At 44.6% G+C, this 23,353-nt stretch overlaps 1 protein-coding gene and 1 pseudogene across 12 annotated transcripts in view; one reads left to right on the top strand and one right to left on the bottom strand.

Annotated features, from left to right (window-relative positions):
• Positions 1–3,837: 3,837 nt before the first annotated feature.
• The window catches only part of eef1db (eukaryotic translation elongation factor 1 delta b (guanine nucleotide exchange protein)), a 53,667-nt gene continuing 34,151 nt past the window's right edge, over positions 3,838–23,353 (bottom strand). For 6 of the 12 annotated variants that reach the window (XM_061824364.1, XM_061824371.1, XM_061824365.1 and 3 more), the window contains 5 exons: positions 15,237–15,293; positions 15,050–15,162; positions 14,766–14,960; positions 14,476–14,670; positions 3,943–9,826 (listed from right to left, as the gene is read on the bottom strand). In XM_061824364.1, coding sequence (XP_061680348.1) covers positions 9,773–9,826; positions 14,476–14,670; positions 14,766–14,960; positions 15,050–15,162; positions 15,237–15,293 — 614 coding nt within the window. In that variant the 3' untranslated portion in view covers positions 3,943–9,772. The other 6 variants (XR_009795666.1, XR_009795667.1, XR_009795665.1 and 3 more) reach the window with 6 other exon arrangements.
• On the top strand, positions 9,833–14,469 carry LOC133503135 (protein Jade-1-like; annotated as a pseudogene).

Raw genomic sequence — 23,353 nt, 5'->3', positions numbered from 1 at the left:
ACCTAGAGAAAACCCAAGCAGGGATAAAGTGAACATGCAAACTCCACATAGGTTGGGCCGGGATTCGACCCCCTTTAAACTAATGCAGCAGATATTTTGTTGTTGTTGTAACCTTGGCCAGATCTGTGCCAATTCTGTCTCCAACATTATGGATTTCCAATGCCCTTGTTGTTCCACAAGCACTTTCACTGTCCTCTGCCTGCATAATGCTCAGTACACACCGGACTGGTTTTGGGCATTTTCTGAAGCGTGATTAGGGTTAGAAAATCAATGCAGTTCATGCGCCTGGATACGAATCCATGAAAGCGTTGGCCTCACAGTTCTGAGGTCCAGGGTTTAATCTCAGCCCTCCCTGTGTGGAGTTTGCATGTTCTCCCCGTGCTTACATGGGTTTTCTCGGGGCACTTGGTTTCCTCCCACATCTCGAAAACATGCACCATTGGACACTTTAAATTGCCCATAGGTGCGACTGTTTGTCTCCATGTGCCCTCCAATTGGCTGACAAACAGTTCAGGGTCTACCCTACCTTCTACCTGTTGACAGCTCGGGTAGGTTTCAGCACTCTCCGCGACCCTTGTGAGGATAAGCAGCAAAGAAAATAGGATTTTTTTTTTTCATGTCACTTTAAACTGCTCCTTTGCACAATTGTCGTTAGACTGGTCTATAATGGAAACTGCAAACAGGTAAAGGGACTCTGTACAAGCTTAACACAATGTGGGACGTTGACACCCTCTTATCTCCTACCTGTTCTAAATTAAGATTTTACATCTTGCACATTTGACTCTTATAAGAGATAGTTCCTTTCAACAGAAATGTCTCTTGTTCTTAGTTCTTGTTACTTTGTTGTATGTTCTGAATGTCGTACGAGGGAAGTACAGACTGCCGGGGAAAAATTCCTTGTGTTTTTACACACTTGGCCAATAAAGCTGATTCTGATTATAAAGTAAGTAAGTTTCTTTCGGCTTGTCCCTTTCGGGGTCGCCACAGCGTGTCATCTCAGATGAACGCACATATGTTTGGCACAATTTTTACGCCGGATGCCCTTCCTGACGCAACCCTTCTCAGGGAGTGGAGGCCCCAGTGGGATACGAACCCACAACCGCTGGTTTATCAAACCAGTGCTCTAACCACTGAGCTACAGGGACTCCAAAGCTGATTCTGATTATACCGTCAGCAATTTTTCCCTGTGTTGTTCAATACAGACACTTGCTGGATCTTAAATATCATTGCAGGCAATCTGTACAATATCACTTGAGGCTTTTGTACATTTGAAATGTCTTTCATGTGTCATAAGGAGAGATTCACAGTGCAATGTGATTGTGTGACGTTGCCTGTGCAGTTGTGTTTGAAGCTGAAATATGTTAAATTGTTTTTCATACATAAAACCCATCAACCCCAAATTCTATACGATCTTACCAATTCATGTTTTGCCCTTACAAAACTATGACCGGTCTTACCACAAACGTCAATGCATGCATCCATCCATCCATTTTTTTAGCCACTTATCCTCACAAGGGTCACGGGAGTTCTAGAGCCTATACCAGCTGTCAATGGGCAGAAGGCAGGGTACACCCCGAACTGGTTGCCAGCATATCGCAGGGCACCAAGAGACAAACTGCCACACTCACAGTCACACATAGGGGGAATTTAGAGTGTTTAATTAACATTGCATGTTTTTGGGATGTGGGAGGAAACGAGAGTGCCTGGGGAAAATCCACCCAGGCACGGGGAGAACATGCAAACTCCACACAGGGAGGGCTGGGATTGAACCCAAGTCCTCAGAACTGTGAGGCCAACGCTTTCCAGCTGCTTCACTGAACGTCAATGCAATTTTCTTTAAAAATCACAAAGCTTTTATGGTTTCTTAAAGACATGATTATAATAAAATACAATGTCATGAATTAATATCAGATGGAAAACAGTTTGGTAGCAACATTTCTACTTATGCTGTTTATTTTAATTTGCAGTGGGGGTTTTGCCACTTCTATCATCTCTTTGGTTGGATTGACTTTATAGCACATTTTTATCACAGTTCATTTTCACTTGCATATCGTTTGTCAGTGTTTATTCCCAAAGTCTCTCTGTAATCTTTATTCCAAGGGAAAAGGCTTGTTATTCAGCATTGCTGTGTGGTTAGCATAACAGAAGAATGAACAGTTTTTCTAATCTAGATATGCCAAGTGCAGTTTTCATTTGAAAAATGCCTTCCCAGGATTTGTCTGCATCAATCTTTCAATCTTTTAAAATTGTTATTTTTATTAACATCATCCCATTCTTCTTTTATTCTTCCTCATCAAGTTCAACCTCAAGTTTGTGTTAAGATTTACAGCATCTGTATAATCCAGCTGCTTACTTTGGTTTAAAACTACCAGATCCTCCAGTCCAGGATCTTGAAAAGGAAACGTGGCCACCATGTGATAGTAGTATAAATATAAAGTATAGTATAAGTATAAATATGTAATGTTTTCAAAGTATAAAAAAAAAAGGCAATTTGCAATCTTTGATTGTTTGCACATTTCTTTAAGCAATCCTGTGAAATTAATGGCTACTGTGGCAGGGAAATTGTGTTGTGCAACAAATTGTGTAAATGTCTTTACTGTTCTAACACAATTTGAAGAGACCGGTTTTGTTTCATATTTTCCCGTGTGTGGCTCTACATGTGGGTGAGACGGGACCGCGCAGGCATGTGCAGTAAAAAAAAAGGTTAAGGAGAAAAGGAGCGTGCGCAGGTGCGAGTGATTAGAGTAAAAGTTTAGTGATAGGGACTGGGGAAGAGTAATATTCAAAGGAGCCAATAAATTGTTTCGAGAAGCAAACCGGTGCTTTGTGCCATTATTCTTCCCTTCACTGAGCTTCAGCGGTGCGAAAAGAGAACAGGGAGCGCGCCTGAGTCAGAGATAAGAAACGAGTTGACACTGGTAAACAAGTTGAACCCAGAGCAAGTTCAAATTCTCCACAATATTATCCTAGCCATCAACAGGAATCCATTTCTGTTGTCAGTTCAACAAATTTACAATCACATGCAAACAAATCTTGCAGGATGAGACTGTGTGTTGTTAAAAGTCCACTTTGGCACACACTCATCAAAGATGAAAGCACAAATGATCCAGAAAATACAAAAAGCTAGTTCTGTATTTTAAATACTCGGGAGCAAAAATAAAGTTCCACATAAAACTGTTTGGGCGCATCATTCAGCTCCCACCATGTCACTGCAAAGGATATTATGCAAGCAATAATTCATTTTTACCACAGGAAAAACAGTGTGGTATCATTGTCAAGTAAAAAAAAAATAAAAAAACAAATTTGGAAGCTGGCTTTCAAATTTATAGTTGGGTTGGTTTCGTGAGCAATGTATTTTTTGTGTAATTAAAAGAATATAAGTTTGACATTTTCATTGTAATTTAGGAAAAACTAAAAAGTGTTCTGAAAAAAAGTGCGGGTTCTTCTTGGGAACCTTGAGGTGGGCTGTCATAAGCATTTTTTTCCTTAGTTTTTCCATTTTAAACAAAAAACATTGAAAAAAATAAATAAAATTTTAGCCCCCAAAATTTCACATCAAGAGGTGTTATGTGTTGAATTTGGAGGAAAAAAATGTATTAATTCCATTTTGGAATGAGGCAGTAACAACAATGACAATGTTAAGTCTTGTGAATACTTTTTAGATGCACCCTATGTCTTGAATCATAACCTTTTTTGGGCTGTGGCATGGATACGTATGAGAATTCTGGATCCGGACCTGGACCACAGTCTTATCAGTTTATGATCACTGCCAAAGAAAGCAGTACAACTCCACAGTTGGACAATCAGAAGACAGTTGGGCAATAATAAAACAAAGGCCTCAGTGCAAGAGTCTTTTATTAACCGAGATGTGGTGATTGGTCAGTACGAGACAACAATTTAAATCTTGTTGAAAGCGGCGACGTCAACACTCTGAACCTGAAACAGCAAGAGCAAGCACAAAACACTTGGATTAATTTGGTAGAAAGTGAATAAAATGAATACTTCGTGGGAGATGAGAGTGGATGTTGTCAATTCTATTTTGTAAATTCTATTTAAAATCCTTGGAAAAAAAACATTCACCCATATTGTTTGCAGAAAAGATTCAACTCAATGTCTTGAGAACTAAAGGCCTTTTCATACTCGCGACGGTGGAGACAGCGCTGAATTCACTGCGGCTATTCAGTGCGTAGTTTCCCTTTAAACTTGAGTGTATCCCACATGCGCAGTTCTTCAAGTTAGCAGTGTGGCTACGGCTGCTAGGATGCCACAGGGTGAAGTTTCCTCAGCACTTTTTAGTCATTTCCAGTAGCAATTTTTTTTACTTTCCTTTCCGTAACAAGGAACAAAGGAATAATGGCGACCGTGAAACAGTGTCTCCTAAACAGATTGACCTAACTGACAAGATAATTTTTTTTATTCTGCAAAATCGATTAAGAAGGCGGAGGTGGTATGTGATCCAGGGGATAACAGTATGTCATCACATCATGAGATGATCTCCATGTCTGTATCCGCACAGATTTTTTTCTTAGATGTGCACGGCAAGTAACACAAAGGTGCTGCACAGGGCAATACGTAGGTCACGACACACACAAGCACAGCAGCATACAGGATTTGCTCGCTACTTAGCGGAACACTTTATGCAGCTTAAATGCTTTGTGGGTTTTTAATAATAAAAAAAAGAAATAGATCGGCATATTGTGGAAAGACACGTTGATACCAGGTGCGTGGTTGGTTCTTAGTGCTACATCGCCCAATGAGAGCACGAGTGGCTTTATCCCACGAGCTGATTTGTTGCACATCATCGAAGCCTAACCCAGCAACTTCCCTTGTCCCAACCATTTACTTGTTTTCTTCGTTGTCTCATCCACGCTGTTGACTGTCTCACATATGTACTGTATCTAAGTGTTATACTTGTGATAATGTTTTTAAGTGAAACATTTTTTTTATGTACAGTAGTTACAGTCGGCTCAGTGTTTTGCCCCATGAAAGCTTCCTCCCCAGCGCCAAAGAGGTGGTGACTCCGCATCCAGGTTTATCCTTTTAGGGATCCAGCGGGAGGAATGGTGTCCTATTTGGGAGCACTTTTATCCTTTTTTGAATCAAGTGGGAGGAATAAACCACTTTGTGCAGCAAATGGCATGGGGACTGTGGTACCTACTGGAATGCCCTCCAGGGCTCTGGACAGGACACTTTTCTCCTTGTTGGAGTGTTATTCGCCACCCTCGAGGACAAGGCTTTTTGGCCAGCAAAGGCTGGTTAAAAAAGTCAAATAAGATACAGCCTCAGGAACGTGCCACTGTATGCTGCTGCTCGTCGTTACGTGGAGAAAAGGTTTCCTAAACTCATCAGTGATGGCGGACCCAAGTTTTTAACATGGATGAAATACAGTGAAGAAAATAGGTATTTGAACACCCTGCTATATAGCAAGTTCCTCCACTTAGAAATCATGGAGGGGTCTGAAATTTTCATCGTAGGTGCATGTCCACTGTGTGAGAGATAATCGAATAAGAAAAATCCAGGAATCACAATGTATGATTTTTTTTTTTCAACGATTTAGTTGTGTGGTACAGCTGCAAATAATTATTTGAACACCTGAGAAAAACCAATGTTAATATTTGGTACAATAGCCTTTGTTTGCAATTACAGAGGTCAAACATTTTCTGGAGTTGTTCACCAGGTTTGCGCACACTGCAGGAAGGATTTTGGCCCACTACTCCACACAGATGATCTAGATCAGACAGGTTTCTGGGCTGTCGCTGAGAAACACAGAGTTTCAGCTCCATCCAAAGATTTTCTACTGGGTTTAGATCTGGAGAATGGCTAGGCCACGCCAGAACCTTGATATGCTTCTTATGAAGCAACTCCTTGGTTTTCCTGGCTGTGTGCTTCAGCTCATTGTCATGTTGAAAGACCCAGCCACAACCCATCTTCAATGCTCTGACTAAGGAAAAGCAGTTGTTCCCCAAAATCTCACAATACATGGCCGGAGTCATCCTCTCCTTAATACAGTGCAGTCGTCCTGTCCCATGTGCAGAAAAACACCCCCAAAGAATGATGCTACCACCCCCATCCTTCACAGTAGGGATGGTGTTCTTGGGATGGAACTCAACATTTGTCTTCCTCCAAACACGGATAGTGGAATTATGACCAAAAAGGTCCATTTTGGTCTCATCCACCTACGATGAAAATTTCAGAACCCTTCATGATTTCTAAGTGGGAGAACTTGCAATACAGCAGGGTGTTTACTGTATGATCATGTAGTTTGAATTCGATACGGCTTGCAAGCACGCAAAACAAAAAAACGTACTGGGTCTCAGCAATCTATCGTGCTAGTGGCTGTATGTAACAGTAATAGTGCAGGGTGGAATAAGAATGTGAACCCTTGGGCTAATGACATCAAAAAAATAATTGTCAGCCAACCTTAAGCTCCATTCATTGAGAAGAGTTTAGTGGAACTGGTTTAAGCTTCTCTGCTCTATAAAACACACAGTTTTGAGTTTGGTATCCTCTATAAATATTACCTGATGTGAATCATCCCCCCGTTTGGAGGCTCAACCTATTGTTTAATTAATAGAATCACATAGTTTTTCGACCCTGCACTTTGATATTTAATGAATCTATAATGTATGAAACTGAAATAAATATGCCTTCTACCATTTTTGCCATGGCCAAAATTCGTGGTTGAACCCCAATCCACGACTCATGAGACTTAGGCGCAGTTTGGGAAGCGTCTTTATTCGATCCAAGGTCAAAACAGTAGGCAGTCCATGGGGGCAGCAGTAGCAGAATTGGCAGGCGTAAGAGGAAGGTCAAGAACCAGGCGGAGTTCGGTACACGGGATAGCAAGAGCAAAGACATGAAGTTGCAGGAACATGACATGGGATCAATGATCTGGCAATGATTAGACCACACATGTGGCCATAAATACGTGAAACATAATTACAGAGACGAGGCGCCGTTGCTGATTGGAGCAGGTGCGCACAGAATCGGGCACTGGCACAGCTATAACAGGACCGGCACATCCATGACATCCTGGTAGAACCAGAGGGAAGGGAGTTATGTAAAGACTCGACCAAACTTAACTGTTGACTCCACGAACTCGGGTCGCGAAAAGGCATCAGACCCCAATTTCAAGGTCCTGGTATTACCTGTTCAGTCTGGCCATTGGATTCCGGATAACGGGCTGAAGAAAGGCTCACGGTTGCCCCTATAAGGGAGCAAAATTCTTTCCAGAATCGGGAGACGAATTGAAGGCCCGTGTCGGATACCACGTCAGAGGGGAGGCCATGTAGTCTGACCACGTTGGTCATCATGAGTTTGGCCGTCTGCTTTGCAGAGGGAAGTTTTGGTAGTGCGATAGTGAGCCATCTTGGAAAACTGGTCTACTACCGTGAGGACTGTGGTGTGACCCCTAGACACCGGTAGTCCTGTCACAAAGTCTAATGAGATGTGCGACGACGGGCGTCGTGGAATGGATAGTGGGTGTGATTCCCCGGCGGGATGCTGTCGGGAGGGCTTGTGTGTGGCGCACAATAGGCAGGCATTAATGTACTCTCTAACATCTTTCTTGCTATTCGGCCACCAAAAGCGGCTATGCCCAGGTGACATACAGTGCAGTTGGTGTGTGCCCATCTTATTACGCTGGCCCGTAATGGGGAAATGACGAATAGCCTGCCATCAGGGCATCCACGCAGGGTTTGAGTATCCCTAAGTGCATCCTATACCGCTGTTTCTATCTCCCAGCTAAATGACGATACAAAACACGCATTGGGGAGGATGGTCATCGGTTCTGATTCCATTTTTTCGCTATCATGGAACCACGACAGCGCATCAGATTTGCCGTTCTTTGATCCCGGCTGAAAGGAAACCACAAAGTGAAACCACGTGAATAAGAGAGCGCATCTGGCTTGCCTGGCATTTAGTCTTTCGATGGATTTCAAGTATTCAAGATTTTTGTGGTTGGTAAAAACAAAGAAAGGAAGCTGGGACCCCTCCAACCAGTGTCTCCATTCCGTCATTGCTGTTTTAACTGCTAAGAGTTCCCGGTCTCCAATACCATAGTTACTTTTGGTGGGTGTCAATTTTTTTAGATAGGAAGGCACAGAGGTGTATCCTGCCATCGTTCTGACTTCTCTGATAGAACTGCCCCTATTCATGAATTTGACGCATTCACCTCGACAATGAATGGCTGATCAGGATCCGGCAGAATGAGAATTGGAGCGGGTTCAAAGATGGGCTTAAGTTTACGGAAGGCAGCGTGGCAACTTGGGTTCCAACTGAACGTGCTATGGGCCGCCATGAATGCGTGCAACGGTGCCACAACCGCGCTAAAGTTTTGGATGAATTTTCTATAAAAATTTGTTAATCCAATAAACCTCTGAACCTCCTTATGTGAGCTGGGGGTTAGCGGCCAGCGGAGGATGGTCTCCACCTTGTGGGGGTCCATGCGGACCTTGCCCTCCGCCAGGATGAATCCCAAAAAAAACAACACAGATGTTTGGTGTAACTCGCATCTATCTGCTTCTACATACAATCGGTGATGGAGCAACTGTTGCAAAACCGCTTGGACGTGCTTGACATGAGTTGATTCGTCTGGTGAGAAGATCAGAATGCCGTCCAAATATACAAAGACATGGCGGTTGAGCATTTAGGGAAGCATATCGCTGACGAGGTTCTGGAAAACGGCTGGCGCGTGAGATATTCGTAATGCCCAGTGGGCGCGTTGAAGGCGGTCTTCCACTCGTTCCCCTCCCTTATGCGCACCAGGTGATAGGCGCATCACAAATCCATTTTAGTAAAGATTTTGGCACCCTTCAGGAGCTCAAAGGCTGTGGAAATGAGGGGAAGAGGGTATCTGTTTTTGACAGTAATACAGTACCGTTCAGTCCTTGGTAATCAATACTAGGTCTTAGGGACTTGTCCTTTTTCTTCACAAAGAAGAAGCCAGCTCCGGCCGGTGAGGACGAGGGTCGGATAAGTCCCGCCGCCAGCGACTCTTCCACATATTCCCTCATGGCCTGGTGTTCTGGACCTGAAAGAGAATATAGTCTCCCTCGAGGGGCTGAGGTGCCAGGTAACAAGTCTATCGTGCAATCATACAGCCTGTGTAACGGAAGAGACTTGGCCTTAACTTTGGAAAACACCTCTTTGAGATCTAGATAACTGAGGGACACTAGTGTTAGATCTGCCTCCTGCTGCAGGGTCCATGCAGTGTCAGAGGCGACATTCGCACCCTCCCTCCTATGGGATGAGAGGCAAATGATGTCGCATTTCGGCCCCCAAGACTTAATTTGTCCGGACGACCAGTCAACCAGTCGATTTGGGGTTATGCAACCTTAAACATGGACTTCAGCAGGATAATATCACTGTTCTGGGTATCGAACACATGCGAACCTAGCAATCAATCGAGCATGCGAATCTGGAAATTTCATGTTGAGCGTCTGGGTGCAGTGGGTTATTTTGCATAAAAACGTGCCATTAGCCGCATATGCGTTCTGGAGGTGTTGTGTTTTGAAGGTCTCTCGGCCCATACTGCTAATGAACCGAGGATTTAGGAGTTTGGCGTCTGAGCCGGATTCGATGAACACTGTAGCCGTGCGAAACTGTCCGCCTGAAGTTAATGTCACACGAAGTAGGGTTCGAGCCGAACAGACCGAGGCGTGGTTCAGACTCACCGTGGTCGATACTCTGAGTGCGGGACCCGCTGGTTTGGCCGGGCGGCGAGTCACGTGATTGCCCGCCCGTCCACAATAGAAGCAGTGACCATCTTGTCTCATTGTTGCCGTTCCTCGGGTGACAGCATTGACTCTTCCGCATCTGCAGGGGCCTGTTGAAGCGCAGGGGATTGTCTGAGACCCTTTCGGGCATTCCCCCATTGTGCATTGTCCTGTTATTGATTTACGAGCCTCTGATCGATTTTCAGGACCAGTGTGATGAGGGAGTCCAAGTCCTTTGGCAGGGCCAACGGGATTATTCGATCATTGATCGTGGGTGACAACCCGTGGACAAAAATGTCTAGGAGCGCCCTATCGTTCCACTGGCTCTCGGCCACCAGAATGTGAAACTTAATTGCGTAATCAACGACTCTACGTCGGCCCTGCCGGAGCGTGATCAGTGATGTTGCCGTCTCGTGTCCAGGGGATGGGCACTGTAACACCTGTGCCTTGGCCGTGACGAAGGATGGCCGCGTTCGGCATGTGTCAGTGCCACGGCTCCATTCTGCGTAGCCCAAGCTTTTGCCCTCCCCATCAGGTGGGATATCATGAACGCAATCCTGGGGCAGTCATTGGGAAAAGTGGCAGACTGCAACTCGAAGTGGAACTCACACTGGGTGATGAAGGGCTTAATATTGCCAAAACAGTTCTGGGCGGGAGAGCGGGGAGCGAGGGAGCAGACCCGGGAGTATGTAGGCCTGCCACGGCAGCGGCTGGATCCGGGTTGGCGCCGGCTCCACTGGACAAGGATGCAGACAAGGACTCAAGCCGAGCCATTACCTCCTGCAGCTGGTGACCAATCATTTGGAGGGCTTCTTCGTGTTCAGTAAGGCATCTACCTTGAACCTGAAGGGCGTTGCGAACCGGATCAGAGTCGGCCGGGTCCACGTTTTGGCCAGATCGTTCTGTCATGGCCAGAAATTGAGGCTGAACCCAAATGCATGACTCACGAGGCTTAGGAGCAGTCTGGGAAGCGTCTTTATTTGATCCAAGGTCAAAACACCAGTAGGCAGTCCACGGGGACAACAGTAACAGATTCGGCAGGCATAAGAGGAAGGTCAAGAACGATGAGGTTCAGTACACGGGATAGGAAAAGCAAAGACAAGGAGTTGCGGGAACGTGACATGGGATCAACGATCTGGCAAAGACGAGACCGCACGCGTGCCCATAAATACGTGAGGTGTTATCATGGACCCGAGGCACCGGTGTGCGCATTTGCTGATTAGAGCAGGTGCGCGCCAGATTGGGGACTGGAACAACCATAGCAGGACCGGCTGCCGGATTAGTGGAACAAAGGAGTGGGACAGTGAAGTCTCGATTAAGGAAAACTATGGAACATACAGGGAGAACTTGAGAATGTTTACATATAGTAAAACTGTACATGAAAATAACCCAAACAGATAAAGGATTGTTCCTATTTGAAATTATATCTGGTAGAACATTTAGACTGCCCATGATAGAGCAGCCAGTGCAGCAGTCAGAAGAAGAAAATACTTAAGCTGATTGGATGAAAGATGAGATGCTGCTAAATAAAACTGTGAAAGAAGCAAATGACCTGCTGCCTACTGTGCCTCCTTCACAGGTACTGTTGGTGTCCATTGGTGATTGGGTCCTGAGAAAAGTCATCAAGAGGAAGCGTTTGTCCTCATCTCGCTGGGAAGGTCCCTACCAGGTCTGCTGACCACTCCCACGGTGATAAAGAAAGCAGAACGTCCCACATGAATACACTTGTCCCACTGCAAGCTTGTGGCTCCCTTTTCATTTAACGACGAGTAGCGGTGGAAGTCCGGCTACAAAGGGTGGGGTAGCAATAGGCTGCCCTGGTCTCAAACCGGTGATAAATTCAGGTGATCTGCGCTTGAGCATGTTAGGTAAAGGAGAGCCACTATTGGAACTGCTGGCCTTAGTGCTGATCGGAGCATGGCTCCTCCACACTGGCCAGTCTGGGACTGTACGTGTTTGTCACTGGATCTATGGACATGAATCATCATGGAGCAAGGACAATCGCACCTCTCCAATGGACGCCAATGCCTGGTTCTCGTATGTGACGATGGTGTCCCTATGTCCACAACAAATGACAGATCAACAAGTGTGGTGAAGCTGGAACTACTCAGACGCCCCGCCATGAAAAGAAGTCTGCAGCAGCGACGAGTCTGACAATGCCAGCAATTCCACATGCTGGTCCCAGACTTGATACCAGGCCAGGAAAGAATGCAGACAGAAACCATCTGAGGTCTTGGGGATGGACCTGATCACCACCATGAAGGTGCAAGACTCGTACCAGCTCAACGCAGAGGATTACTGACCAATCCATGGAACCAGAAGCGGGAAAAAGGGTGTTTAGGTGCCCGTTAGCCAGCAGTCCATCCCAGACCCCGTGGCCCGGGCGCTAACCGACAAAAGCAACGAAGTCAAGTGAGTCAGGCCAAAGAAGTTGATCCACAGGTCGGCCACCCTGGCCCTCAGTTATATGGACATCAGGACTTTGGCGGAGGGCATGTGTCACTACGACCTCAAAGAGGAAGACGTCACCTTGCTGCAGGTCATCAACGAGGAGTTTTCAAGGTTGGCCCTTCCCCCACCGGATGAATTCGCCATGGAGTGCTCCTTGGAGGAGTTTGAATGCCATTGTCATAACAACATAACACACACTACCGAGACACAGTAGGGCTTTGACATAGAGTACAACGAGAATCTGGTGTGCGACGTGCCAGCTACCCAACGAAGAGGACAACAACGAGATGGTGTTCTGCAACAAGCGCAATATCTGCGTCCACCAGGTATCCTGACAAAGTGCCAGTTGTGCCCGAAGAAGGGCGATGCTATGAAGCCCACCCGCAGTGGAAGCAAGTGGGTCCATGTCATGTGCCTTGTGGATCCCAGAGATGAGCAATGGGAACCCGGAGAAGATGGAGCCAATCACTAATGTGTCGCACATTCCCAGCAACAGGTGGGTTCTCAATTGCTGCCTGTGTAAAGAAAAGATGGGAGCCTGCATCCAGTGCTCTGCCAAAAACAGCCGCATTTCCTTCCACATGACTTGCGGCCTCCACTCTGGCCTGGAGATGACCATCATCACCCAGAACGACAAAGTCAAGTTCAAGTACTACTGGCCCAAGCACACTGGGCCTTAAGGGCAGTGACTTTGTAGACTGGGACTCCACCACTGAAATTGAAAATGAGGAAAGCGTCGGGAGCTTAAAGGACAAAATGAGAGGAAGGGTTAGAGGGGACAATGAAGAGCACACAGCCGTCCTCGGCCTCATCGCTTTCGTCTCGTTGTCCCCCTCGTCGTTGTAGTCGTCCTTGTGTCTTGTTTGTCAATGTGACCCGCAGGAAAAGCGTGTCAATGTCCGCAAAATGAAATTGCAAGAGATGGAGGATGTCTTCTACCAGTTTGTGGACGCCGAGGAAGTGGGCCGTCACCTTAAGATGACACCCAAGACAGTTGACTTCCTGTACCAGTACTAGAAGCTGAACCACAAAGCTAACTTCAACCAGCTACTGCTCATGCCTAAGAAAGACGAGGAGGACACCCTAGCCAGACGTGAACACGAGGTGTTGCTGAGATAACTGCAGCTATTCATGCACCTCCGCCAAGACCTGGAGAGGGTGTGCAACTTGACTTGCATGGTGATGAAGATGTAAAGACTGTTGTTTGGAAAAATACGAGCGATTGAGTGCAGGACAATGGCCTGACTTTAAATGGACAAGGACTCTGCACTGTCACCAGCAGAGCTGAAGAATCTCTTCTGTGTTTGGCCTTACATGCCGTGGGGCGCCAAAGTCTACATGACTGTCCCAATCACCAGCGAGAATTACATCTCTAATCACGGCTTCCATTGTCAGTGGAGGCTGTGTGTTTATCTTGACATCAACCGTTGCCTTTCTCCTACATGTTTCCCAACTCCAGTACCAAGAACATCTACACTACACTTGCTTGTGCCGCTGTGTACACGCATTTGATGGGTTCAGAAATGAGCAACGATGTTCACCCACTGTTTATTTACTATTATTATTATTGTTTATTGTTTCACCTCTGGACCTTGGTATTTTGTTATGATGAAGGTCCTTGTACCTGTAATTACTGTTCTGGGTTTGTTCTGCCTTTTCACGATGTGTATAATCCCACGTTTGAAATCTATGATGGTTAGAGCAAGGTCAAATGTTTTTATGAATTATGGCCTTCCACAACAAGTAGACCCTGATTATATGCAGCTACAGCCAAAAGGAAACTTTTGATGCCTTTTATACGCTCAACTGTAAATTAACTTTCTGAAAATGCAACAGCATTCTGATGTCCCCACTCGTATTTCCAAAATGATAAAGAGGAGGGAAATGTTAAAGAGATCATTCACATGTTCTCATTTTGTACTGTAGTTGGTTTCCACATCACCACCTAGCTTCTACCTTTGAACTCATTGTCTTGAAAACAGATGTCAATCAATCAGACAGATATAATCAATCAAACAGTCACACACACAGACATCCACTCATCATGTGATTTATGTGAATAAAAAGAAGCTGCAAGGGGGCACAAGTTGGAGTTGGTTGGAAGCAGGGAGATGTCCTGTCGCTGCCCTTGCAGCAAGTAAAACTTGAAGTCTTGTCTGTTCTCCTTTTAATTGGGAGTCAAGCTTTTTAAACCTGATACCGCCCTAGCCATGACAATATTTAAATTTATTGAGCTCTACCTGTACTTTTTCTTGCAACTGTTATGTACTTGCCTTTGTGTAACGGTTTCCCTCAAATCGTTACTTACGTAGTCTTCAAACTTGGTGATTTCCTCTTCCAACATGTCTGTTCCAACCTTCTCATCTTCCACTACACACGAGATCTGGAGCTTCTTGATGCCATAACCCACTGGAACCAGTTTGGACATTCCCCATAACAGACCATCAGCTTGCACTGAGCGCACGCACTCCTCCAGCTTTGCCATGTCAGTCTCGTCATCCCACTAAAGAGACATGAGGAGACCGACACACTGAGTCACCTGCCTCCAAAAATTTTAATGCCGTCCTGAAGGGTAATCTGCATGCAGTGATGTCTTACTGGTTTGACGTCCAGTAAAATAGAGGACTTAGCGATGACAGTGGGCTTCTTGGCCTTTCTCTCTGCATACTCTTTCAACCTTTGCTCTTTGAGTTTCTCTGCCTCTTCATCATCATCACTACCAAACAAGTCTACATCATCATCATCCTCCACCTCTTTTGCGGCAGAACAGCCAGACTGCTGGATGGTAGTCCCCTAAACACATTGAAAATATATCTTCCTCAAAAGTAACGAAGCTAATCATGAACACAGTTGAATACACTGTCTGACCATAGCGTGCTTACATTTGTGTTGTGGATTGAAGGAGTGGGAGCTGGTGCTAAAGCTGCAGGAGATTTCTCCAAGGCTGTAACTCGACATTCCAGCTTGGACAGTGATGCCCTCAAGTCTTCAATCACTAAAGACACAGAACTATAGTTAAAATTGTATCTGAAATGTTTTAAATCTGTGGAATCTCGGAAGCAAACTGACCAAAATGTTCATGTTTTTCCACACAGCATGTATGAGGGCAGTCAAAAAGTAATGAGCCTGCATCCAACAAGGACATATATTAAAACCAAACCAAAAAAAAACTTCAAACATGAATTCAAACTGAAAATTGAATACGTATCTATTCGAATAAATTAATGGAATAAAACTGAATTGTGATTTTTACTTTTTGACTGCGCTTTGTATAAACATGATATTTTGGCAAAAAAAAATGCATTTCCATTGCATGGTCTGGGCTGTTAGTTTAAGCAAACTGCATCAAGTTGGCATGATTATTATATGCGCCAAAAGGGTGTCACTTATTTGAAATGCACAAGGGTGCAAGGGTGAAAGTTACTTGAAATTTGGTTAACACACTTGCAACATATTTTTGTTTGAACAGATAAATGTAGCACCTTCAAGCATCTGGAAATTGCATTCAAGGATGAGCCAGATTTGTGGAGACCCACAATTCTCTCTCTGATTTCCTGGCCAACTTCTTTTGATTTTCCCATGATTTCATACAATGAAGTAGTGTTTGAGGTGTGGCTTTAAATACATCCCAAGGTACGCCATCAATTAACTCACGTTGTCAGTTAACCTATCAGGAGCTTCCAAAGGCATGAAATCATCTGTGCTTCCCCATCTTCTTTAAAGACATAATAACTGTTGTGTAAAATATGACCTCAAAGAAAATACAAATTGCTCTAAGAAATTCACTCTCATTATTGGGGAATTAAACAATTTTGGTGAACCTGACTGACCTGAAACAGGAGAAGTTTATGCAAGGCAAGGCAAAGCATGTTTAGTTGTATTGCACAATTCAACAACAAGGTGATTCAAAGTGCTTTACAAAGACATCAAAACATGAATACAAACATTATTTAGGATTAACACAAAAAGAGGTAAGAACAATAGATAAAAACTATACAAAATCACGACTGAAAATGTGATTAAATTTAGAAAGGATTTGCATGTTTATTAAAAAGCAGCTGAGAACAAGTGTGTTTTCTACCTGGATTTATATACACTGTGTTATCATAAATACACTGCTAATCTCGGGCTTTCTGGGAGTTTGTTCCAGACCTGTGGGGCATAGAAGCTCAATGCAACTTATCCATGTCAAAAAAAACAAAAACAAAAAAAAAACAGATCCAGATGACATGAGGGGTCTGGAGAGTTCAAACTGGGTCAGGAAATCACTGATGATTTTGGTCCAACACCATTCAAAGCTTTATAGACCAGCATCAAAACTTTGACATCTATCCTCTGACAGACAGGCAGACAGTGAAAAGACCTCAGGCTGGACTGATGTGGTCCACTTTTTTGGTCTTAGTGAGAACTTGAACAGCAGAGTTCTGAATGAGCTGGAGTTGTTTACTTGATTTTTTTAGGCAGACCTGTAATGATGTTATAGTAATCAAGCCTACTAAAAATGAATGCTTGGATGAGATTTTTTCAGGTTCTGCCGAGACATCAGGTCTTGATATGTCCTGAACAGGGTTCATACTCAGTCTGACCAAAAAAATTTAAGGGCTTTTTAGGGGCATTCTTAGGGGCTGACACGGAAAAAATTTAGGGCCGACGTGAAAAATTTAGGGCCATCGTGGGAAATCAAGAGTAAGGAAAAAAGACTCACCCAATGGTGCCATCAACCATTCTTGGTTCATCAAATGTTCCAGTACCTCAGTACCTGTGACAGTGATCACCTGTCACCGCTTGTGGTAGTTCTCATTGATATGACCATTGTCAACGTCTTGACATAACAGTATACAGAAAAACAGATTCTAACTACAATTGCAACTATACACACAAATGTCTTCTACTGATGTCTGTCTCAGCACCCCTACTGTATCTCCTTGAGCCTACCCAGTGCCTCCTCTGTTTGCTGCTACAGAGGTGCCAAAGAGGCTCTCTTGTCCTTTGCTCTGCCTCTGAGTGGAGTGGCCTTGGTGATAAACCTCAGCTTCATCTTTTCTTCTGCCTGCTCACACAGCCTGTCAGCCTTCTCAATAAGCGTTGATATGTCAGTCTCTATTCTGGCCTTTTTGGCTTTGAGGCAGTAGAGATGAAAAGTGGGCAGCGATGCCAAATGTAGCCAGGTACGAAGTTTACACTACAGTGGTAGTTTTTTGCAATGTCACTGTCTGGGAACATGACTGCAAACACTTTGGAATTATTTTCACAAGATTTGTAACTGTAATGGCTGCAGATAACTTTTAAAGTCCACACGATCTCTGCCTTTAACGAGTCCGTCTTCGTGTATTGAACTACGTTCATAAAGCCTGACTTCTGGCTGGACAACTGTAGGTGCGCATTAGGGATCGCAACTGGTTACAAATAACCGGTTACAACCGGTTTTCGTTTTTTTTTTTTTTTTAACCCGAAACCGTAAACGGACTTTCGAAATCGGTTAAAATTTCCAATCATTTCTTCCGGTACTTCACATTGCACTATTTTTTCAACATCATTTCTACTTTTTTCAAGTTTCGCAGTTAGAGTAAAGTTGGACTCAAAAGAACATTCAGTTAAATCAAAGAAACAAACATGGCATCGAGGAAACGCCCCAAAGTACGGGAGTAAACCTGTTTTATTGCCAGACATCAAAACACTACTCGCATAATGGGGGGAACTCTGAACTCGTCACTCCGGAAGAGCAACAACAAAAACAGTCCGTGCGGAACCCCGCACCCCAACTCGAGGTCCCGCGGGTGAATTATGTAAACACCACTATGGTACCGTTTTTTTTGCTACAGCTGTTCGGTCAAAACCGGTTATGAAAGTAAGCGTTTTTTTGCGATCCCTAGTGCGCATGCACTGCTAGTACCACTGCCTAATGTTGATGCTTCACTATCTTGATATTTTAGAAACAGATTCGTACCAACGGAAGATGAGAGAGTCTTCACCAAATCAGCGTGTCTCCTGTTTTTCCGGTGCGACTCCAGCGCTTTGACACCCATCTTTTCAACGCTGGTAACTCTGCTTGCACAGATGGCAGTAAAACATGTGCTGATCTTTTGGATCTCGACGAACCCAGCTCCCAAACTCCTTACTTTCAACCCAAGCTTCTTGAAAAATGCACTTTCCCGTGATACAAGTTGGATCGATGAAAGAACTACGCTACGTCGTAATGAAGACGAAGTGAAATGCCTACTCACGGAAACAAACAATGGAATATCGACAAGATGGCGACTCGTTGTCAACACGGTGACTTCCGTTGACAATTTCCAGCTGATTTGGACGCCAGACGGATCACAATTTTTTTTTTTAAATAAAAGATTAATTTATTTTTTAGGGAGAATTTTGGCGGTCTTCCCTTTGATTTTTTTTCATTTAAGGCCTTTTTAGGGGCTTGACCGGTTTTCGCGGATTTTAAGGACTTTTAGGAGCCCCTAAATGCACCTTAGAAAATTTAGGGGTTTTTAGGGACTTTAAGGGACGCGTGCGAACCCTGCTTAATGTTGACTTTGTTATAGCTTGTTTAGTCTGATTTGACATCAGACAGACAAAAAATTAATGTTTTTGCACAGTGTATGTAAACTCCTGGCTTTAACTGTGTGTGTCACACGCACGGTGGTAATTATACTTACAAACGTCTCTTGTCACAAAAAATTCAGGTTACAAAACGCCTCTGGAAGAATATTCTCTTGTTACAAAGGAAAATTCAGGATATCAAAGGCAAAAACTCACAGCCACCAAATTCCACTGAACGGAAACATCCTGTATCTTGGTTTGAAAGTGGTGCAATAGAGCTGCTCTCCCATTGGCTATCGCCCAGCATCTTCCTGGCATCCCATTGGCTAGAAGGGACCACAAACTCTACCCGTGATCCTATTTGTTTCCGCTCGACACTCTAGCGTCTAGCGTGTTCACAAGCTTTGTCACATGCTAGCACTCATTGGTAAATTACAACTTTTCGTGAGTTTTTAGTTTGTGTTTATCCATACATCCATTTTCTTTGCCGCTTATGCTCATAAGGGTTGCGAGGCATGCTGGAGCCTATCACAGCTGTCAATGGGCATCAGGCAGAGTACACTCTGAACTGGTTGCCAGCCAATCGAAGGGCACATAGACAGAAAACAGCTGCACTCATAATCACAAATAGGGGCAGTTTAGAGTGTCCAATTCATGTTGCATGTTTTTGGGATGTGGGAGGAAACCGGAGTGCCTGGAGGAAACCCATGGAGACACGGGGAGAACACGCAAACCCCGCACAGGCGGGTCCAGGATCGAACCCGGGACCTCAGTACTGTGAGGCCAACGCTTTACAGCTGCGCCACCGAGCTTCCAGTTTTTGTTTATGACAAGTTTATCTTTCTTCACCATGGGCCCGAGAAAGTTTAGTGAAATTGACCCCTCCGTAGAAATTGCATCATCCGCGTCACTGACCAATCAGAGGCCAGAGATCTGCATAAACCACGCCCCCTTTTTTTGCACCCGCCGTTCCCTCAGACAACGTTGCATGGTCCACTATAGCTTTTGTTAGCGTTTTATCGCGTATTTGGGTTCTTTAACAATAGATATGGTTAAGAGGTGTAGTCACGGACTTTGTAATAGTGACGACAGGTATCCTGAAAGGCTAGTTGGTGGAGATCAATTCGTACCCTTTCCAAAACCGAAGACCCAGTACGAAAAATGTCTTCGATGGATCAAACTTTGTGGAAGATCGCATCATCAACTGAATCCATCTAATATCAACCGGAACATAAGACCGAGTACGAAAAATGTTTGATGGCTCAAACTTTGTGGAAGATCGTATGATCAACTGAATCCATCTAAAATATGTTACAGAGATGTTTGCACGAAGGTAAGCCCTATATTTGATTTTCAATACATGTCTCGTATAAATGAATTAGCAGTTCTTCGCTTGCATAATATAGGTACGTGTGAATGATTGACACACTTAATCTGTGTTGAGCGATATTTTGCGATGATCTGACTGCACAAAAGTGTCTCTGTTCGGCGGCTCCCAAGCTAAGCTAAACCGGACTTTGTTTGCACGAAGGTATGCCCTATATTTGATTTTCAATATTTGTCTCATATAAATGAATTAGCAGTTCTTCGCTTCCATAACATAGCTACGTGTGAATGATGGACACACTTGATCTGTGTTGAGCGATATTTTGCGATGATCTGACTGCACAAACTTGTCTCTGTTCGGCGGCTCCCGAGCTAAGCTAAACCGGACTAGCGAGTTCTAAAAGCCTTCGACGTGCACCGAGACACCAAGACTGAAGGAAGGATGTTTGAGGACACTAAAGTAGTGATTGTCGTACTCGGTCGGGACTTACGTAGGTTCGGCACTAATTCAAGAATAATTACTGAGGGGAGCGTGTGACGTTACACAAAGAAAACGAGAGAAACAACTCGTAAATCAAGCCTCGCCTTCTTTTCCTTCATACGGCGGTTCACAAACAGCTATACAGATACACATACAGATTCTGCACACAAGTGTGATATGTAACACGAAAATAGGAAACTCTCAATGACGAATTCGTCTTTGGGTTATAATATATTATGTGGCTTCTCTGTCTTCCTCTGACTCCGGAAAGATCTCGCGCTATCAATGGTTTCTCCATCGATATGCATGTAAATACCACTGAAATACCCCTCGCTGATATACTTGAAGCTCTGTTGTCTGCTTTTCAACAATATTTAACTATTCGCTAAGAATGCGAGTGAGAAATCAGCTAGTAAATCGGACATTTTCGCTCTAGTCTTTTCTTCCTGCGCCGCAATTTTTGCTAATTGTTTGTCTGAGGTTAGCACACGTGGGGTGACGTAACTTCAGGAGGCGTGGTTAAGTGCCCTGTACGGAGGGGTCAATTAAGTTGTGTGTGCGCATACATTTCGACGTATGCTTGCTCAGCTGACAAACATTTGCCTCCTCCTCTGTCCCCTACCATGCATTTCGCTTCTCACTCACCCATCTCTTCGCAGAGTCGTCTAACGGCAAAGGTAAATGAACATAATTTTTATTATTATTTACATTATGTACTTTGAATCCACATTTTTTGGGGGGTTGCGGTGGGGTTTGAAACGGATTAGGCTATTTCCTGTAAAAAGCGCTTCTGCTTACGAAAATGACTTCCAGGAATGAATTAATTTCTTAAGTGGACATACCACCGTACGCAGACATACATGCGACAAGCTTCCGCGGCCCTGTAATAAGCCACCCTGGCCGAAGCAGTGATCAGCGGGTGTAGCGCTGACGCACACAGACATTAAGCACCCCTGACTTCCGGATTATATTCCCCCCAACTATTATTATTATTTTTTTTTTTTTTAGTCGCTCCATACACACCTACCCGTCATTAGGTACTCACGAAGCTCTTATCCTTCGCACCTGTGCAATCCATTTTTCACGATGAACCAGGTTTTTTGGAAAAGTATTAAGAGTGAATACATCCTCCAGAGTGTTCGAGCAATACCCAGCAATACAACAAGCCAGCATTTTGGCTAACACGAAGGAAAAAAGAGCTACCTTCTCACAGGTAAAACGAGGCTGTCTGAGTGCGCTCCTGCTGATAACGTCACTTCCTGCTTCTTCTCCAAAACAAATCCCTCGAAAGGATCTTTATGGCGGGAGTTACAAAAAGCCATATACGTCAAAATCATGTTTTGTAGTGAAAAAACGGATGGGTCCATTCCAGCTCCCTTTTTTAAAAAATTAACATAATAAAAATGATGATTTTGGTGTCAGTGGACCTTAAAGTAAATGCAGGTGTTGAGAGAAGGTAATGAACTCTTAGGCTTACTCCAAGACTGTATGTATTGCTAGTTAGTAAGCAAAGCAAAACAAAGCAAATGTATTTATATAGTGGATTTCACACGCAAGGTACCTCAATGTGCTCTACATGATTAAAGACATTTCAACAGAAAGAAAAAATGTTTAAAATGGGGGACAAAATAAAAACGACAAAAAAAAAAAATAAATAAAACTTTATGTACAATTAATAAAAGCATTCAGTGCAAGAAACAAAAAGAGCAGTCACCTTATCGTGGTGCAGCGGTTTGTGTTTTCCGATGATCGTAGGACCTAACTTGTCTGGGGCTTCATGTCCCTGTTGGGTCACCTATGGCAAACAGGTTCTAGGTGAGGGACCAGACAAAGCATGTCCATAAGATCCCCATGACGGTACACAGAAATTGATTTTCCCTTGCCCGGACAGGGGTAACCGGGGTCCCCCTCTGGAGCCAGGCCCGTTGGTGGGGCTCGAAGGCGAGGACCTTGTCATTCCAATCCCCGGCTACAGAAACTGGCTCCAGGGACATGGAATGTCACCTCTCTGGCAGGGAAGGAGCCCGAGCTGGTGTGTGACGTCATAAAGTTCAGACTCGATATAATGGGACTCGCCTCTACGCACCGCCTGGGCTCTGGTACAAATCCTTTTGAGAGGGGTAAGAATCTGTTCCACTCTCGATTTCCCCACAGTGATAGGCACTAAGCAGGTGTGGGTATACGTATTGCCCCCCGGCTCAGCGCCTGTACATTGGGGTTCACCCCGGTGGATGAGAGGGAAGCTTCCCTCCGCCTTCGAGTGTGGGGAAGGGTCCCGACTGTTTTTGCTGCCAAACAGCAGTTCAGAGTACCCATCCTTTTTGGAGAAATTAGAGGGAGTGCTGGAGACTACTCACTCTGGGGACTCCATCATTCTGCTGGTGGACTTCAATGCTTAGGTGGGCAATGACAGTAAGACCTGGAAGGGTATGATTGGGAAGAACTGCCCCCCGATCAGAACCCAAGTGGTGTTCTGTTACTGGACTTCTGTGCTCATTCCGGGATTGTCCATAAGGAACACAATGTTCAGGCATCAGGGGGTCAACATGTAAAGTTGTGACAAGGACAGCCTAGGTCGCAATTCAATGATCGATTTTGTGATTGTGTCATCGGACTTGCAGCCAGGCCTTAATGTCTTGGACACTAGTGAAGAGTGGACCAGAGCTGTTAACTGATCATCACTTGGTGGTGAGCTGGCTTTCAACTCCCACCTCCGAAAGAACTTTGCTCATGTTCCAGCAAAGGCGTGACACATTGAGCCACAGCAGACTATATTCCGCAACTCCAGTGGTGTGGCGGCCGGCCGTAGTTGTTGCCGGAAGGTCGTCGGTGCCTGTCA

Source organism: Syngnathoides biaculeatus, chromosome 7 (assembly GCF_019802595.1).
Source record: "Syngnathoides biaculeatus isolate LvHL_M chromosome 7, ASM1980259v1, whole genome shotgun sequence".
Taxonomy (NCBI): Eukaryota; Metazoa; Chordata; class Actinopteri; order Syngnathiformes; family Syngnathidae; genus Syngnathoides; species Syngnathoides biaculeatus.
Note: the sequence above shows the minus strand (reverse complement) of the source record. Positions and strands in the feature narration are given on the sequence as shown.